Source organism: Protopterus annectens, chromosome 8.part0, assembly GCF_019279795.1.
Source record: "Protopterus annectens isolate FY-2018-M chromosome 8.part0, PAN1.0, whole genome shotgun sequence".
Taxonomy (NCBI): domain Eukaryota; kingdom Metazoa; phylum Chordata; order Ceratodontiformes; family Protopteridae; genus Protopterus; species Protopterus annectens.
In genome coordinates, this window is record NC_056741.1 from 640,920,516 (window position 1) to 640,940,845 (window position 20,330).

Below are 20,330 nucleotides of genomic sequence, written 5' to 3' on the forward strand. Positions count from 1 at the left end.
ATTGTAAAGCATTAATCCCACTGGATATAGGCATAAACAAGTGAAGACTGTAGCTTGGCAAAAAAAATGGCTGCTGAGTAAACTGTATATACCCGACTTGATCATTAATATTTAGGTGGACATTGAAGGGAATGAAAAAGCAACTATAACTAAAACAGTTTTTTGTTTGTAGTGTTTGTGTAAAGCATTTTGTGATGTGAATCACGTTATATTTTAAAGCAATTTTCTATAGTGTGCAGTCGGGTATTTTAAGTATGAGGTGGGGGGAGTCTTTATCTGTAGCTGTATATGTTAAAGATATTTAAAACACACAATGTTACTTTTTTTTTTAGATATAAGATATACAGGCTTTACACTGTAACATTATAGGAAAGGCTGAGCAGAAGGAAATTTAAGTTAATATAATGTTATCTTGGGCTCCTGAGGTGGGGTAGGGTATAAAAGTGTCTTGATCATATTATGTCTAGAATTAAGATAATTTCCCTTGTTTTGCAGGAATGGGTGTCTAGATTAATATCCTTGGTTAAATTGTAAACTAAATGTTTTAAGAAAATAGGCCTGAAAAATAAAATAATACAATAACAGGGATAGAAAACTGTAAGCTTCTTGCATTTGTAAAGCTGTTAGCTTTAAACATGAGCAGGCAGGTGATCCGCTGTGGCGACCCCTAACCGGGAAAAGCCAAAAGAAGAAGAAGAAGAAGCAAGTGCTCTCAGTGGGAGACAATAAGTCTGCAGGTGTTAGGGAGCCTCTGACAAGAAAAATAACCTGAGATCCTGTAGTGGTATTAGAGGTATTTATCCACAGGTCTCCTGTGAAAATAGGTATTGCTTAGTTGTACTTTCCCTATAAACAAATGCCAATAATAAATATTTTGGAAATTATATCAAAATTTGTATGAAACTAAGGTATGAGGAAACCAAACAAAGGCACACATGGAAGTATGCATCAAAAACTTAGTTATGCCAAGATTAGAAGAAGATGAGATTCAACATTTAGTAGGTAAGACAGGAAGAGATTAGATAAAAATGATGCCTGGGGATTTAATAAACTCCATGTAGGCTTAGTGTGAAGCCTATACAGAGTTTGCGTGTTTGTGTGGTGAGCAGCAGCACTAATTACATATGCATGCTATGCACAGCGTTTAAACGTAAACAAGTGTGGTTTCGTGACCAGCAAAAGATAACTGTTTAAAGCAACACGAACACCTGCAGACATGTACACCTGTTAAACTATGGGCAGACTAGGTCTATGGTATTGCACGGAAAACCACACTGACTACCACGGTTATTAATAAAGCAATGTGCATAGTTCTAGCACATTACATGACAGTGTATACAATACAAAGTATTGTGGAAACTTGTTTCAGGCATACTGAATAAAAGTTGTGTAAATGATCAATAAGGGTACATAGACTGCATTACAAATTAATAGTCAGGGGAAGTGTGTGTATTGAAAAGGAATGCAGATAAATTGGAGACATGAACACAGGGGAGGAGGACAGGTAAAACATAGTAATGTACAGCAGATGAGGGCGTGTCAGTGAAGACAGTTTTAGCATGAACCCTAATCACGTATTGACGTGATACAGTATGGAGTGCACAGTTATTATATAATATGTGACTGTCACAAAAGGTGGCATATCAGTGACAAAGATTCTTTGTGTTATAAGAATCCTGACATGAAGAGTGTACAGGACATATATCAGGGATGGTATATACAATAGGGGTTAGGTGCATATTGTGAAGCTGTACAAAATGAGTTGCCTGAATATGAATGTAATGTCAGCATAGGTCTCCACCAAGTGAGACACATAGTAGCAGGCTCATGGACAACAGTAAACAACATACAACGAACTCGACCACCACGGCTGGAACTTGCAAACTTTTAATATAAAAATGTCAAAAGCCAATAAAAGAAGTTAAGTGCTTTCATGGCTAATAGCCGCTTCTTCAGATCATGACATCTGTGAAAGTGTTTCAGTACTTAAAATACAAACTCACCAATCAAAAAAAAAAAAAAACAAGTCACATGTATCCTACTACAGATCAGGTAACCTGAGCTTATTCATAGAACCCCATTCATAAAATTTCATTCATTAAGAGGTAACCAGTAAAATCAATGCCTCAAGCCACGTGCTCGCAAGACTGGTTTGATAGATAAAGTATCATTCAAACCAGGAGGCAAATCAGTTTTCAATAAAATGATCCATGTTAGCTCAGTGCATTCTGTAATATTTTTAATGTCACCTTCTCTAGTGGTTCATTCAATAGTCTCTAAAACAGTAGATCTAAAACAATGCACAGAGCCAGAGTCAATATCATGTCTAGCTAAGGTATTTGTGGATTTTTTATTCTGAATGTCACCTATATGTTCTAGAACTCTCAACATGTGGTTAGTTTTTCCAGCGTAGAAGCTACTGCAACAATTCGGCTTAAAAATCAAAAAAATATGCTAATTCAAAGAAGGGTGTTCAATGGAGCTCATAACCCCATGACTTTTTTGTTTGTTTTTTTATTGGTTAGTTTGTATTTTAAGTACTGAAGCACTTTTGTTGATGTCATGGTCTAAAGAAGCGTCTGTTAGCAGTGAAAGAGCTTATCTTCTTTTATTGGCTTTTATCATTTTTGTATTAAAAGTTTGCACATTCCAGCCTTGGTGGTCGAGTTTGTTGTATGCTGTTTACATTGTGTTTCTGTACTCTCTCGTTCTTTTCTCACTAGGACTACCTGTGGTTGCTGTTCATGAACAGTAGTAGACAGAGGCATGCACAATCATTGACAGTATCAGCATAATACTACCAGTAATCCTATGTGTTTGACATAACATATGTGATTGTGACTGATCATAGTTGGTTCTGCAAGAACAAACTTGTACAACTATTATGATTTGTCAAAAATCTCTGAGGGGAATCAAGCATGCCTTCCTCAAAATTTAACATCTGCAGGAGGTGTTAGGAGGGACAGTGTTACATCTGTATTTGAAATTGTGAACAATCCTGGCTAGTCGACAGGTGTGCATGCCATATATATGCCACAGTCCACACTTTCACGAATGTAACCCATGCCATCAATCTTGTCTATCAGCTATGTATTTACTGTGTGCATCACAGGAACATGTATCACACATGCATCTTGTATAACACCTTGAAGGGGTTTTGCAACACCAAACCCTAATGTTTATGCACCAAGAGTAATACGTAGGTATGGCCGATAAGATGTGTGGGAGCTCACTGTGGCAAAAGTGATACACTTTAAAACTCATCCCTGGAAAATGTGTTGGGAGGTGTGTGTAAATGGGTACATTGTACTCAGTTATTGGTGTGATGAGGGCTGAGAACAGTGGAACTATAATGCCCTTTGATGTGGATGTCCTTCACATACTCAGGAGTTGTGTTACATACAAGGCAGTGGTCACTACTGTGGGCACATGGTGGATGTTCTGCATACTATCTACCTGAGTACACTGGTCACATACCACTTAGTCTGCTCATAGGGGTGTGCTCTCTATATTGTAATTATCTTGTGTATTGGCTTTCATAATGGAACTAATCTCTCATATGATTTTTCTACATCTGCCATGTCCCCGTGGCTGTAGCAGCAATCCTTTGTGGGTGTTGATACTGTCTGCATTATATCAATACCAGTTGGATTCAATGATTGGCCACAATTTGCAGTCCTTCACAAAGCCAGTTGGAGAAAGGATGTATGAGTTAGTTTTGATGTCTGAGACTTAAATAATGCACAGGAAAGGGCCTAGCACAGAGCCCTGAGGTATGGATCTGGTTACTTGATTCTAGATAGGGGTGACTTCACACACTGCAACGTATTTATCTGTCACATATATGATCCAGTTGTCTACCCACTTGGTGACGTAGATGTTTATAGCCACTTGTCAGTTTATCTATAATACTTTAGCTTATATATATATATATATATATATATATATATATAAATATGTGTGTGTATATATATATATATATATATATATATATATATATATATATATATATATATAAATCTTATATATAATATAGCTTTTCTCCCCGGGCCTCCACTGAAAATGGACTTGTTGTCCAGTCGGACTTTCCTGGTAAGCAAATGTAAAATAAATAAATAAAAAGTAAAATACCTGACTGTGGATTTATGTCAAATGCCTTGGCCAGATCAAGTTGCACAGGATGATATTATTGTCATCATGCATGCCCTTGGTAACCTTCTTATAGACAGTGAACAGATGAAGCAGGCATGATGTAGCCTTAACAAATCAAATATGGGTTTGATACACAGTCAGGATATTACCTGTGTCCTTTTAGAGAAGGTCCATAATGACTCAGTGGCCTACCGCACAGATGAGGAGAGTCAGAATGGGTTTATAACTCCATGCATTAGGTGATAGTCCCACTAATCAGAAGGATGCATGTTGATGTACACCCTTCATTGAGAACATAGGCTGTCTGGAAGCTGTGTTGAATTATGTATCCAACTGTATCTGTCAGGTCAGATTTTAAGTCACACTATAGTCAACCTGTGATGTCAGAGCCCATTGATTCTGTGATGTTAAGTTGTCAATCTCGCCTTCATTCTTGCTGGATGGGTTCGGAGCCGATCCTCGGCTCTGACTCAGCCACTTACTAAAGCTCGAGAGCTAATTTTACCGGCTCGAGGCAACCCTATATCCCATGATGCAAGGCGAGGACTACCCAGATCTCGTTTGCCGCTTTCGCTTGCGAGGTGCCTTTTTTACCGGCTCTTGGTAAGTTCTTCAAATTCAGACTTTTAGTCTCACCCCTTTAGTTTTAGTCACCTTTGTTGTTGTGTAAACTATTAACGTTTAATTTAACCCTATTCCCGTTAGTGTTTCCTATTTTTCTTGTTATTTATCCCTTCCCCTAAGTTAGGCCTTAAGCCTCCCCCTTTCCTAATTTTTTCAGTCAGGGATTCTGTGTGGTGTTTGAGTGTGTTTGTATCCCTGTTTAAATTTTTTTATTATTGGATTGGGTGTTTATTGTGTGTGTGTCTGTGTTTTTTGTTACTTAGTGTTTCCTCGACACAGCTATGTCGAAGGACACAGGACACAAAGGTCTCAGGCTTCAAGAAGTGTGACTCGTGCTGTCAGAAGATGTCTCTGACAGATGGTCACACTTCTTGTGTTTACTGCCTGGGACCTCTGCACCTGCAGGACTCTTGTGCTATCTGTCATGCCTTCAGCCCAAGAGTCCTGCAGGAGCGCAGAAATAAATTAATACTGAGGGGCTTATTAAAGCCTGAGAGCTCCCCGACTAAGTCGGCTCCGGGGTAGCCCTCGAAACCAGTTAAGCCTTCGGCTTCAAGTCCTAAGCCATCGGCTACTGGTTCTCCTTCAGTATCGAGATCGGCTCCGGCTGGAGCCGATCCTTCTATAATACAAGTCACAGTATCGGCTCCATCCGGCGCCGATACTGCTAAATCTGGGCACTCAGTGTCGGCTCCGGCTGGAGCCGAAAAGAGATCACGATCCCCTTTGTTGGAGTCGATACGTTCGGCTCCGAGATCACCCCTGCTCTTGGAGCGGAGCCATCGGAGCCGTTCTTCTCGGTCGTCCAGGCTGTCCGATCATGACCGTGAGAGAGTGGTGAGTAGACTATTAAAGTCTCAGGCATTGGCCCAAATGCTCCATAGCCCATCTCAACAGACGGTAGCTATCACACATCCACCTAACATTCCTCCTTCGACTCTCCTACAGAGCTCGGAGCTGGAGCTCCTTGGAGCAGTACCTGTTGTGGCTTCGGAGCCGATACCACCTCCCCCTTTGGCTCCGTCATCCTCTGCTCCGATCTCTTCCTTGATGCCTTCATTGGAGGGATCTGGGCGTCTGGTCTCTCTCGTCGGCTCCGAGGGGGCGAGTGGCATTGGACCCTTGTCCGACCCCGTTCTCCCTCTTCGGAGCTTCGGCGCTGGTGAGCTCAGCCCCGACATCAGCCTCGGAGCCGTCCCTGTTGGTGCGGCCTGGAGTTCCTATCTCTTCGGAGCAGGAGCCTTCTGGCATCTCTGATGGGGGAGCCTTCGAGGTGATGAGGAGTGTACTAGCCCCAGGGCTTAGTCAACGGTCAGTTCCATCAGCTCCTCCCACTACAGTGCCTGCTGACGTCTCTTCCCACTCTCTTGCTCCCGGACCCAGAGATCCAACGCCTCAGGTTTCCCCATTGGGAATATCTTCCTCTTCCGAGGCTTCTCCTGACCCGTCAGGTGAACCTCCGCGTAAGAGGACATGTAAGAGGAAACATCTAGACTCCCCCGAGTCTATTACATCCGATACTGACAAGGATGAGTCAGAGGGATCCCCAAGGTCCCCCTCTGAGGATGTCTCTTTCTCAGACATCCTTGAACTCCTTAAGCAGAGGGGGAACTGGCCTTCCCTTAATCCTTCCGAGGACGAGTCAGTATACCTGGAGGCATTCGGGTCTCGACCCTCCACCTCCTGGGTGTCTCCGCCGTTCGACCCTCTTATGGACGTGGTGGCTCAGAAGGCGTGGATGGCCCCGGATTCGGTGGAACCCATTCCTCAGAGGCCTTCAAAATTCATTACGGCCCCACCTGATAGGCAATATTTGACAAAAGGTGTTCCGGTTGATGCCATGGTGGTGGCTGCAGCCACCAAGAAGGAACTAGCTGATCCTTCAGTACCTGTCCATCCTCCTAACAAGGATTCTAGGACTATGGATAGGTACGGCAAGCGGATTTTTTCTTCAGCGACCTTTGCCATGCGATCGCTAAACTACTTGTGTCACTTCACCCGCCTTCAAAGAGACGTTCTTAAAGAGTTGGGAGAAGTTCTACAGGATCCGTCAGCTGCTGGGTCTCAGGACAAAATTAGCTCACAGCTAGGAATCCTAAACTCTATTGTTAACTCCTCCATGCGGCTCATTTCATATGCAGCCGATGGAGCGAGTAGAGCCGCAGGCACAGGAGTGGCCTTAAGGCGTCAGTCCTGGATGCGGCTTTGTAATTTTGCAGATCCCTTCAAGGCGTCCTTCACAAACTCTCCCTTTGATGGCTCGACTTTGTTCGGACCTCAAGTGAAAGACACCTTGACTAGATGCGAACAAGATGGCAAGACTCTTTCTGCCGTAGGAGTCCGTTTCTCCACCCCTTCAAGACCTTACCCAAAAGGTCAGAAGGGAAGGAAAATGTGGTTCCGCAAATCTCAAGGAGTCACGCCTGACGCACGAGATCAGTTTGCCCCCAGAGGCAGAGGGGGTAACAACAACAGACGCTGCCCTAGGGGCAGAGGGGGTCCACAGAATTAGGGTAGCAGGGAGCCTCTGTCTGACAAACCCTTCCAGCATCCCTGAGGTGTTGCCCGATTGTCTACCTTCGGAGGCAGTCGGGGGAAAATTATCGCTGTATCCAAAAGCCTGGCTTTCCCTTTTTCAAGACAAATGGGTACAGTCGATCATATCCGAGGGTTACAAAATTCCCTTTATTCAAACCCCAGTTCAGCAAAAGGGAACCCTTCCAGACGTTCTACCCGGTCTAAGGGAGCTAGCAGTACCAGAGATTGCAAAATTGCTAGCAAAAAGAGCCATCCAGCCAGTCCCAGCAGACCAAATAGGATCTGGTGTCTACTCAAGGTTCTTTTTAGTACCAAAAAAGACAGGGGACTGGAGACCAATATTAGATCTCAGCAAACTAAACAAGTTTGTAAAGAAAACAAGATTCCGGATGGTCACGCTTCATTCCATTCTACACTTTCTGGGCAAGGACAATTGGATGTGCTCGGTAGACCTTCAGGATGCGTACTATCACATAAAAATTCACAGGTGCTCCAGAAGGTTCCTCCGTTTTCGGCTAGGGACCAGTCACTTCCAATTCAGATCCCTGCCATTTGGACTCACTACAGCCCCAAGAGTGTTCACCAAATGTATGGCAGCGGTTACGGCTCACCTGAGACGTCAAGGATTCCAGGTGTTTCCATATCTAGATGACTGGCTCCTCACTGTCACCACCAGGCATCAACTTCTCCAAGCCAGAGATTACACCATTCACATTTGCAGAGGGCTAGGGATTTCTATAAATTTCGAAAAATCTGCCTTGTCGCCTTGTCAATCTATTACCTTTATAGGTGCCAAATTGGACACCGTACTACTTTCAGCAAAGTTAACAGACCAAAGGATCTTGGACATTCAAAACCACGTCCATGTGATTCTTCTCAGCAACAAAATTCCGGCCAGGTTTGCTCTGAAAGTATTGGGTCTTATGGCAGCCACCATAACACTTCTTCCCCTTGCCTGCTTTTACATGCGTCTTCTACAATGGATGCTGTTTGCCCAGTGGTCCTTTCAACAACTTCCCATGCGTCACAGGATCATAATAACTCCAATTTGTAAAAGGCATCTGACCTGGTGGATATCGTCCCCTCAAGTCCATCAGGGCAGACCCTTTGTTCCTCCCGCCCCGGTCGCCACGGTTACATCGGACGCCTCCCTGATCGGGTGGGGGGGGCATTATTAGGGCAGGATTGTCCATGGCACTTGGCAACCTTTCGAATGCCACCTGCATATAAATGTCCTGGAGATGAGAGCAGTGCTTTTAACGTTGCAAGACCTCAGCGACTCTCTTCCCCTGAAAACTATTGCAGTCCAAACGGACAATATGTCCATAGTGTGGTATATCAACAAGCAGGGCGGAACCAAGTCTTATCCACTGTGTCGAGAGGCTCTCAGACTTTGGCAGTGGGCAATCTCTTCTCAGCGGTTTCTGAAAGCAACGCATATCCCCAGGAAATCCAACATCATAGCGGACAGGTTGAGCAGAGCTATTCTCATGCCTCACGAGTGGTCTCTCAAACAATCTGTGACGGAAGAGATTTTTCAGAAGTGGGGCCTTCCTTGCTGCGATCTTTTTGCTACACCTCAAAACAGCAAATGCCCCGACTTCTTCTCTCTTCCCCCTTCCAGGCCATCCCCCCAGAGACGCTCTAACCCAAGATTGGCCCCGGGGACTTCTTTATGCCTTTCCTCCCTTTCCTCTGATACCACAAGTAATTCAGAAAGCAACCGCCTTGAGAGCCAAGTTGATTCTCATTGCCCCTTATTGGCCTCGACAGATATGGTTTTCATTCCTACTTCGTTATCTTTTGGTACAGCCATGGCATCTGGACCCGGTTCCAGATCTTCTGACCCACCAGTCGGGGCAGCTGCACCAACCCATACCTTCTCTCAACCTCACTGCTTGGTTGCTCCGCTTCCATCCCTAGCCAGGCTTTCTATGATTTCTAATCCCGTCCGGGATATCATAGTAGCTTCCCTTAAATCTTCCACCAGAAGGATTTACACTAGTAAATGGCAACGTTTCTCCTTCTGGGCGAAAGCTAGGAATATAGACCCCTATACTGCTCCAGTTCATTCGGTCTTGGACTTCCTAGATGAGATTTTTCATTCAGGATCTTCTTCCTCCACTGTAAAAGTTCACCTTGCAGCCATTTCAAATTTTCATGTAGGCTTGTTGGACCACAACATTATGTCACATAAACTTTGCAAGGCATTCCTTAGAGGTATTTTTTTACTTAAACCTCCGATTAGAGACCCCCCACCACAGTGGGATCTAAATTTAATTTTAACATCCTTGATTCTTCCCCCTTTCGAACCTGCGGCTGCCTGTTCATTGAAATTTCTTTCTTGGAAGACACTCTTTCTAGTCGCCACTACTTCTGCCAGGAGACTATCTGAGCTTCATGCCCTCTGCATTCGTCCTCCCTACTTAATCTTCCACAAAGACAGAGTTTCTCTAAGAACTAATCCGTCTTTCTTACCAAAGTGGCATCGCAGATGAACTTAAATCAGTCCATTGATCTTCCAGTTTTTTGCCCAAATTATTCTAATAGAGCGGAACAAAAACTACATTATCTTGATGTTCACCGCCAACTCAGATATTATCTGGACAGAACCAAACATTTTGGGAAATCTGATCAACTGTTTTTATCCTACGCAGAGAACAGGAAAGGCCTTCCAGTATCCAAGGTATCTCTATCTAGATGGCTGAGTTCTGTGATTACTTGCATTTATCAGCTCAGAGGCAAAGAGTTGATTTCTAGGCCAAAAGCCCATTCTACCAGAGCTCTAGCTACATCTACAGCTTTTCAGGCTAGACTTCCAGTAGACACTATTTGTGCAGCAGCCACATGGGCCTCTCTTCATACCTTTGTTTCACATTGCAAATTAGACTTGGCCTCCAGAGACAGAGCGAATTTTGGTTCCACCGTTCTCAATAGTCTGTTCCATTGAGCCACCCAGGATAGAGGTGCTAGGGACGCGGTCCCATCCAGCAAGAATGAAGGCGAGATTGACAACTTAACATTAAGAAGTTATGTACCTACTATAACGTTCCATGTTAGTTGTCTTCTTTCGCCTTCTTTCTTGCGTCCCGCCCACCATCCCCCTAGCCTGGTCAGACCGAGAAGATTGTGCCTCTTCCCTTAAGAGTCTTTATCCAATTTTTTCCAACTAATCAGCTTTCTAGTGTCTCTAGATTAGGTTGATCCTTTTCGGGGGATTATTGTTATTATTATCATTATTACTATTATTACCTCTTCCTCCTCCTCTCCAGTTGGAGGAATGTATTGCATAATTTCCTTAGCTACCAAACAAGATCTGGGTAATTCTCGCCTTGCATCATGGGATATAGGGTTGCCTCGAGCCGGTAAAATTAGCTCTCGAGCTTTAGTAAGTGGCCGATATAGTAGGTACATAACTTCTTATTGTTAGCCATAGAGAGTGCACAGATGAGCTTCCCTCATGAGAATAAAAAAATAGGTAATATTTGAATGTATACTTTGGCTGATGGCCAGAGGTGGTGGGGGGTGATGTGCGAGACAAATTGTCAGCTAGCAAATTGTCTGTTTCCTCCAGTCGAGTATGCTGGTGGCATCCACACACAGATCTGTGCTTAGTTGTTTATTCCACATAACTTTTCATATGTATTGGAACAAATGATTTGGGAAAACACCTGCAAATACAACCTTGTCATTCATCCCATTCCACATGCTGTTGCTATGCACACAGACACACAACTGTGCCAATGTCACATGCTTAAATCACTTGCACAATAAATGTCTGTATGTGTTTCATGGGCAAGTTGTGTTTGAGTGGCCTGATGTCATATCAGAACACATTACAGATCAGTTGTTTGTGGCTCATGCAAAACATTTCCTGACACAAATGCTAATAGTCACACAGTGGTGCTGCTGTCCACCTCAGTAATCCTTGGGTATAGCAACACAACTATGCATGCAATGAATTCCACAAGGTTGCAGTTACATCAAAATATGTGATACATTGGTTGCGTACATCACAGCATAACAACATGTGTATGAGACAAGATATATATGACTATGTAATCAATATGAATTGACACTGACGTCTGTCACAGAACGTTTAATGATGGTATGTAGACACATGCACACCTATACCATACTGCAACTGTCACTGTCATTGCAGAATGTGAACTGTGTAGAAGGTTGATCTGCTCCACAACACAACACACGTCCTAATATGCCAACAATATACATAAACATTTGCCATACCATGCCAACAGTTCTCAGGAGGCATATTACTACAGCTGTTATAGAAGGAGCATGTACTGCAGTGGCATCAGTGGCCATCAGTGCATTAGCTTACATCACAGATTGTAAGATCCTGTTATAACCATACTGTACATCCACACCTCAATATAGCACATGTCAATGACAGAGACATTGACATCAACTATTCATAGGGTCATAGGACATTATTAGTCTAGTAGTCAAGATCATATGAAATCATGGCCATTATTATACCATGTAAAAATCCTTATATCTGTATTATGGAAGATAGTAAGACTATTGTGCATGTGTGTGGTTTTGTTGGATTGCTTTACTGCCACTGTCCATATGAGACATGTGCACCACACCATGACAAAATTAGCAATCACACATGCAGTGGTATGGAGATAGCTTGCAGAGCTTCATGAAGGCACTCTGCATCATGATGCGTGTATGCATATTTGGCATGAGGACATCCTCCACTCCTCTGCAGGAAGGAGGAAATGTGGACAGAGGAAAAAGGAAGATGGTGGATGCATAAAGCTTTGTGAAAGGTTTCCCAAGTGGTAGTCAATTGAAGAATGATTCCAAAGATCATACAATGACCATATTGTACCACCAAACACACACACAGCAGTAGTGGGTCTGATTTCAACATTACACCTGTGTTGGTGTAGAAGATGAATTTTTATTATTTCATTTTATTTCCAGTTTGTCTATCTGGGAAGTCCACTGGCCCAGAGAGCCCGTTTTCATTGAAGACCTGAGGAGAAAATCTCCATGAAACAGATTACAATCAAGATAGCAGTCCAATAAAATAAAAGTACAAGTACAAATACATATCAAATAATACAAAGTGTGAGCAATATTCCCCATAGTGGAAAATATCGTGCAGATACATTTTAACAAATTAACACAGTTAAAGTCAAAAGCTATTTACAATATTTACAGAGTGTGAGAGTTCGTATGGAAACTAGCTATAGAAGTTTATAGCCAGCTATAAGGTGTTTAGGAACTCAGGAGGATGCCCTCACAGGAGCTTTTGTTAAAGAGTTCTAGCTAGGGAGAATGCAGTTATATTTCCATTTGGAGGAGAGGTAGGTTTAATGCTGAGTTTTGAAGTTGTTTGTGTTTGACATCATCCTTTGTGTGGAAGGGAGAGAGTTCCATTTCTTACCTAAGGAGAAGGAGAGGAGAAGTTGTCCAACGCAGGAGGTTTAGGTTTGTGGACAGTAATTAAGTTTTGGGGTTCAGATCTGAGAGTTCTGTATGGAGTGTATGGGGGAAGGATGTTAGTTAAGAGCTAGAATGCTGTGCAATGCCACAGTAGCAACACCACATATCTCTAACTATAACATTCCATGTTGCAGTTTAACTGATAACATCATTGTATGCAGAGGAGAACATGTTGGAAGGAGTGTAGGACATGGATATGGAGTCACATCCCAGTGTAAAATTGTCTGAAAAGTGATAGGTGTATGTATGGACATGCAAGTCATCTGTTGCCAGATTAGAACCCCTATATATGTAGGTAAAGTAACTTGCAAGCACAGTAGTTAATACAGCACAGGTTTGCCTTGAATACTGTCAGAGTACATGCTATACAGGATGAAATCATCACTGTATGCCACAATGAGATGTTCAGAGTAGGGTTTGACATAGCTATGGACTTGCATATTCCTCTAAAATCGTCATCATAGTGATTGTTTACTGCTCACACAGTTGATAGCAGTGAGAATAGAGCCTCTACCTAAATATTTACAAAGCACCGTACTTAACGCAAGCACCACACACAAGTCTGTCTTTTAGAGTGTCAGACAACACTTTATAAGTGATTACATCAGCAGTGTCTGGTGAGAAGAGGATGGTAATAGAAGTGTCCCACATGCTGGTGTAAAATAGTCTCTCAAATGTCAACAAAGTGAACACACACACACACACACACACACTCACCAGTTGACCACAGTGAAAACAGAACTCCTACCTAAGTACACCAAGTAGAAAACTTAGTACTTAATGCAGCTGCCATGACGCAAGTCTGATTTTTACAATGTTGCTGGATAATTTATAGTGAATGACATCATCATTAGATGTTTGAGAGAAGATATTGGGAGGCCTGAATGAAATGGATGGCTAACCATGTACAACTGTTAAAATATTTGTACTCTATGAGACTGAATTTCTCACTGTAGGATACACATTCATGACTAGACACATTCTTCTGACTAGGCACACACACAAGTTGACCACTGTGAGAGTAGAATTCCTAACTACCTAGGAACGCCAGTTACAGAACTCACTGCTTAACCCAAGTGCCACAGCACAAGTCTGACTTTACAATGCTGTAGGACAATTTATAGTGGATGACATTATTGCTGCATGTTTGAGAGAAGATATTGTGAGTCCTGAATTAAATGGATGTATAGTTATATACAAATGTCAAAATATTGGTACTCCATGGGATTGTACTGATGACTGACGCACACACACAACCACACAAGTTGACTGCAGTGAGATTAGAACCCCTACCTAACTAGATATACCAACTACAGAAATTATTACTTAATGCAAGCACCACAGCACAAGTCTGACTTTTACAGTGATATGTCAGGGTCAGGTAAATTGAGTAGGTGAGGAAGTGGATGCAGACAGAACATACAAGACACAGAGATGGTGAGGAACACATCAGGTTGAGGGATACCATAATTGGGGATGGAAGGGACATCTGATGCCCATGCCCATCAAATGTGGTGGCAGTGATAATCAAGTCCTCACCTGCAAAACTGTCATCATTGTCCCCTTACTCTGCTGGCTGTTGGAATGGTTGACATCTTTGTTTACACACCATAATAGAGAGCATTCTCTCCATCCAGTGGAGGCATGCACCAGTGGTGCTCTCCGTGAACTATCTTACCAAGCCTGGCACGTTCTGGCTGGTGATATAATCCCTACCTTAGTACTCCCAGAGGGTACTACTGCAACACCTGTAATTCTACCTGCTGTGGAGGGCTCAGATAGTACAGGGGCAGCAGAGGCAGTACTGCCAGGTTGGGTCACAGAAGTTCTGGGCATTGGTGCTGACGCCTGTAGAGTGGGGGTAGACTGAGCCATAGTGATTGACCGACCTTCATGTGCTGTAAAGCATTTTGTGAGATGACATCAAAACATTCTGACCACACATATAAAATAAAAAAGAGAGATAGTGGTTGGGGTGAGAGAAAAAATTAGATAATTAGTACCATCATATGTGACATAGAATAAATTAGTACAATATAAAGAATTTATTTCTACTTTTACATTTAAGTATACTTTTTAACATCTACAAACTATAACTGATGATTGCTCTAAGTAATCCTTACAAAGTAAGCTTGATCAAATAATACAGATTAAGTTTACAGCATGGCATCTGCTTATTTTGAAATTAATATGTAATATTTTTAAAACATTTTAATATATATTTGTTACCTGTGGTATTTGAACCCACAACATCTGACTACAATGTTAGAATTGACTCCTACAGTTGGCTTGTGGTACAGACTGAAGAATGCATGCTTGATTTTATAGTTAAGAGGTGTATGTTTAATTTGCTACAACTGTATAGAAGAATAATTTAGATAAAATAATAGTAATGCGCTGCATACACACCACTTGCTTTTTTCTGTCTTTCTAAACACTCAGCATGGGCTTCTCTGTTCGCTGTTATCTCCTGGTTGGCTGTAGAATGAAATGGAGAGAACAAGAGAAGAGCATTATACATGCCAGTCTTACCTATATGCAGCTTTCTGTCTAATTTTAAATTCTCCTTATCTGTATACTTACACAGCTGTAGGATGTCAGCAGTTCTAAACTCAGACAGCCACTGGTTGAGTGTATCCTGCTTGAACTTTTTAAGGTAATTAAAGTGGTCCCTCCACTGATTTCCAGTGTGTGGAATGCCAGTGACACTGGAGAAAGCTTTGGCCAGATTATTCCAAGTCTCACATTTGTACTGAGATCTGGTATAATCCCCCTGCAGCAGCCTTTGGCTGTGGTGCTTTACAAGGAGTCCAATAAAAATTCTGGACTCCTCTGTACCCCACCTTTGATCCCTAAATTGGGCACCTTCCACTTCCAGACATGTCCACTCAGAGCAAACAGCAATAGCTAAGAGTGTTTCCTGCCAATTCCTGTTATTGCGTTTAATGCTATTGCACAAACCTGAACAATCATGCTGAGTTTGTGCAATTTTTTTTTTCACAAGAAACATCTTTATTAAATTATGTGTGACACAGGCAATCTTATATTTATGTAAATGAAAATAAACCATATGACACATTCTCAGTTCCAAATATTGTACATTACCAACCATGCTGACACAACAATAGCCGCAAACATTATACATCACTTGTAATATATCCAGTCATTGCCAGTTAGCCATTACATAACTCATTCAGTTCCTGCCTTCTTTTAAACCTCGTTTCTCCTCTGCATGATTCTACACTCCCATTTTTTCCTATGTAATTTGCTGCTACACTTTTCTAAAGATCCCAATTCCAGTTATTTTATCTCATTTACTATCGTTGCTACGTCTAGTAAAGTTGGTTTAGACTTTGATTTCCATTTTCTAGTAATTGCTTTTTGGCAGCCATCATAATTAGAGTCAACAAGGACTTACTGTGTCTAGGCAATTCTGATTCTGTATCCTAGCTCAAAAAAATAATTTCCTTAGTTACACCAGTTTGCTCACCCAGCATCTCCAACAGAGCAGTCTGCAGGGAATCTTTAAAATCTGTCATTACACTCCCAGAAAATATGCTCCCAGTTACCTTTTTCTTCCCCATCAACCTCCAACATTTGCTGTCTACCTGAGGAAGAATTCTTTGGAGTCTGCTTGGGGTATAAAATGCCTATGTAAACATTTCCAAGCAAAGATCTTAAATATTCTAGATTTTGCTGCATATTTGGGAGACTTACATATATCCCTCTATTATTTCTGTGTGAATTATTTATGCAGTCTTTCTTTCCAATCCTTTCTAACCTCCTCTGATCGATTCTTATAGTTATTATGCAGTATTTTATATGTTCTACTAATTATTTCTTTCGTAAAGAAAACTTCTATTCTAGATTCTGCTAAAAACTCTACCACTGCTGGTCTTTCATTTAGGACACCCCTATTTATTTCTGTTTATCTATATTCTGATACCAATCCTAGATAGGGAAGGCATTCTCTAACCTGCAGTCCAAATAAGTTCTTGGCATCTTCTCATTCTGTTATATATCCCTCTCTAGTTATTTGCTCCAAGTACCTTGATTCCTTTGCCTGTTTCCTCCAATAAATTTCATCCTCCTCTTGCCTGTTGTCTGTATCCCTAATTGCAGTCATCCTTATCAGCAGAATCTCTTTTCTCCATTCCTTTGTTGCTTAGTTTTTAGAATACTTTTTGCTACTACACTCTGGATGCTTACTGTTATTCTCCTTAAAGGCCTGCATTCAAAATACCACTCTCTTCTTGTTTCTTCAGTTCCCCTCTGTTTCATCATCATCTGTTTCCACTTTGAATTATAGTTTCTGCTTGTGCTATGTATAGGGGCCTTAACTGTGTTGCTCTGAAATACCCCTTCAAATTGGTTAATCTCAATCCTCCCTGTTCTATTGGAGAAATAAGCTTATCCCTCTTGACTCTTGCCGCATTCCCCTCCCAGATAAAATCCTTCAGCTCTTTATTAATTGTTATCCACAACTTCTCCTCTGGTTGATAAAAAATATACCCTACCTGTGTATAAGGCAAAAGGGACTAAAAACATTTTAACTGCATGTGTATTACTACAAATATCCATATAACAGTTATCCATATAACAGTTTTTCCATTTTCTCAGTTTTTGTATTATCATTTGTTTAGTCTTTTCCAACATGTACTTAGCTGCCACACTGGAATAATTTTTAATCCACACTCCTGAATATTTAATTTTATCATGTCTTCATAAGTATGGCTATTGCTGAACCAATTAATATGTGGGTATGTAATTTACTGCTATTGCCTTCGTTTTAGCTTCATTAATTTTGTATCCCGAAAAGATTTGAAACTGTCTCAATATGTTCCACAGCACTGTGATGTCGCTTTCTGGTTTTGCCAGGTAAAAAATAGTGTCATCTACAAATAGAGGCAGCATTTCTAACATACCAATTATATACTTGAATTTCTGAATTCCTTATTTTCTTTGTCAGTGACACTAAATATAATGCAAATAACAAAGTAGAGAGAGGACACCCCTGCCTGGTTCCTCTGCTCAAGCACAGATTGTCAGAGAGGACCCCACCTACTTTAATTTTCACCTCCGATCCTTCATATATCCTCCTAACAAACCTTATAATTTTATCAGGGAATGCAAATGCTTCCACTACTGTGCTCATAAAGTCCCAGCTTACTCTGTCAGATGCTTTCTCTGCATTAAGACCCACCAACAACGGTAGTATTTTCTTACATTCTGCTTCCCTCTGGATCATCAGTGCTCTACTAATGTTGTCAAATGTTTGCCTCCCCTCCATAAAACCACATTGATCCGTATCTATCAATTTTGGCATCACTTTTGCCATTATTTTAGCCATTATAGACAAACACTTTATAATCATGGTTTAGTATCGAATTGGGCCTGTATGAAGGTGATTCTGATGGATCTTTACCATTTGTAGGTATTACAGCTACCACCACTTTCTTCCAGGATGTTACCACTTCTCCTTCTCTTAAATACTGTTAAACAAAACCTTCCAGATCTTTATCAGTTTTTTTTTCTCTCCTAGCTTCCAAACCTCCATAGGAATACCAACTATTCCTGGGGACTTTCCTGTAGATTCTGTTAATAATTGAGACTATTCTACCTCCAACTTTGGCATATTAAATTCTTTCATAAGCATTTCCAGTCATACATTTTCTTGAAATCTGTATTTCTCTGCTTTATACAGGCTTGCATACAATTTCCAAAATATTTCCAATATTTCTACAGGGTTCCTTGTTATCTTCCTTGTTATAGGCTCCCTAAGCTTGGTGACAGCCCTTTCTACTTTCTGCTGCCAGAGACATTGTGCTAAAAGTGTCCAAGGAAACTCCAAAACAAATGCAGTAAAATAAACATTTATTTATTTTATATATATTAATATTTTACTGTACTTGCACTTGTTTCAGAGTTTCCTGGGACACTGGCTCTCAGTGTTACCTTTCTTATTGGTTTTGTGTTTTTTTTTCTTGTAACACTAAACCTTGTTATTCAGTTATTTGTAATTATGTTTACATTGTCTTATTTCTTTATTAAGTGTAGAAGCATTACTGTGGCTCTCTAATTGTGTAATTGAGCAACCATAATTATACAGATATCCAGTTACACATGTAGTATATCTCTGATATCCTGTGTATGCTTAATGCACATGCTATAGATACGTATTCCTATGTTTAAGTTCTTTTTTCTACTGTTAATTTTTATAAGTGGAACATAAGTAAGAAAAGTTTGGGCTTAGCTGGTTAGAACTTAGGCTTACCTATACTATAACCCTTAACTTACAACTGCTGCCACAGGAACAACTAGGCAGTAGCTGTATATTTTCACATTCATTACTCTGTATGTGTGCTGACCTACACACAGTGTCGCTTAACATGTTTGCAATGTGGCAAACCATACAGGATGTAATGTATCCGTTTTGAAATTGTCTACTGTCTGCTTCCTGTCTGCAGGTGTTCTGTAACTGCAGGTGTTGAGGAAGATTGGTGAGTACCACACAACACTGCTTAGCAGGTTTGCATGATGGTATGCAAAAAATGCATTGATCTATCCATATTGAAAATGGCTGTTGTGTGCTTCTTGTGTGAGCCATTACTCCATGCTTGCACAACTGTAAGCAACACGCAAACATGAAAGGCAAAGCTTACCTTGTTTTATCTTTCTAAGCAGTGTTTATTACTTTTCATTCTTAAACGACATATGTGGGACTTAAACCGTGGTCTACAGATAGTGTATACTCTGTGGTTCATCATGTTTCCCAAGTGTGCAACACACGTCACTCGTCTGGTCAGGCTAAAACAGACGAACATTTGTGGGTTCTGTTCATGCAGCTTTATTACACACAAACACATCAGAAATGAGGCTTTGTAACTTGAACTTAAACTTACAAATAGACTATCACACTCATACATGTTAACACTCTGGCTCTTCTCTCAAAATGGCACTGCTGCCTCAATGTGCTCAGTATTTATATGCCCGTGTGTACATCTGGAAATGCTTTTTAAAGGTACATATACACTCCTGATCTACATCCTCCCTCTTTGAGAAATGATCCATATACAAAATGACAGTATTCAATGACATGCAATTTACAGACGTGATCTCTTGACATGCAGTTATACAGAACTAATTATTTGATATGCAGTTATATAAAATTAGACAGATGTGAAACAGTTATGTCCAGGTTGCTGTGTATTTTACACTAGGTCTAGAAATACGACCTGAATGTGTAACTTAAAAGTCAGAATTGGATCTAGCAATGGGGGTCTGTCTTCAAGGAATGTTCAACTTTGGGATCATCTGGAACATCATCAGGAACCGGAATGGATACTGCGACATGTTCTTTGGAACAAACATTTTCAGGGGTGCTCTGAGATCTAGAGTCTGTATCACAGGTACGATGCTGCAATATCGTTTCTGATACAGGAAGAAGATGTCTGCGGTTTCTCTTATACTCTATACCCTCAGATTCCACTAAGTAGGATCTTGGATCAATTCATATACCTCTCACTTGACTAGTT

At 41.2% G+C, this 20,330-nt stretch overlaps 1 protein-coding gene across 1 annotated transcript in view; it reads left to right on the forward strand.

The window, feature by feature from the left end:
• The window catches only part of CACNA1F (calcium voltage-gated channel subunit alpha1 F), a 4,101,209-nt gene that overhangs the window by 1,973,283 nt on the left and 2,107,596 nt on the right, over window positions 1-20,330 (forward strand). Inside the window, 1 exon segment of the mRNA XM_044079296.1 lies at window positions 6,160-6,175. Coding sequence (XP_043935231.1) covers window positions 6,160-6,175 — 16 coding nt within the window.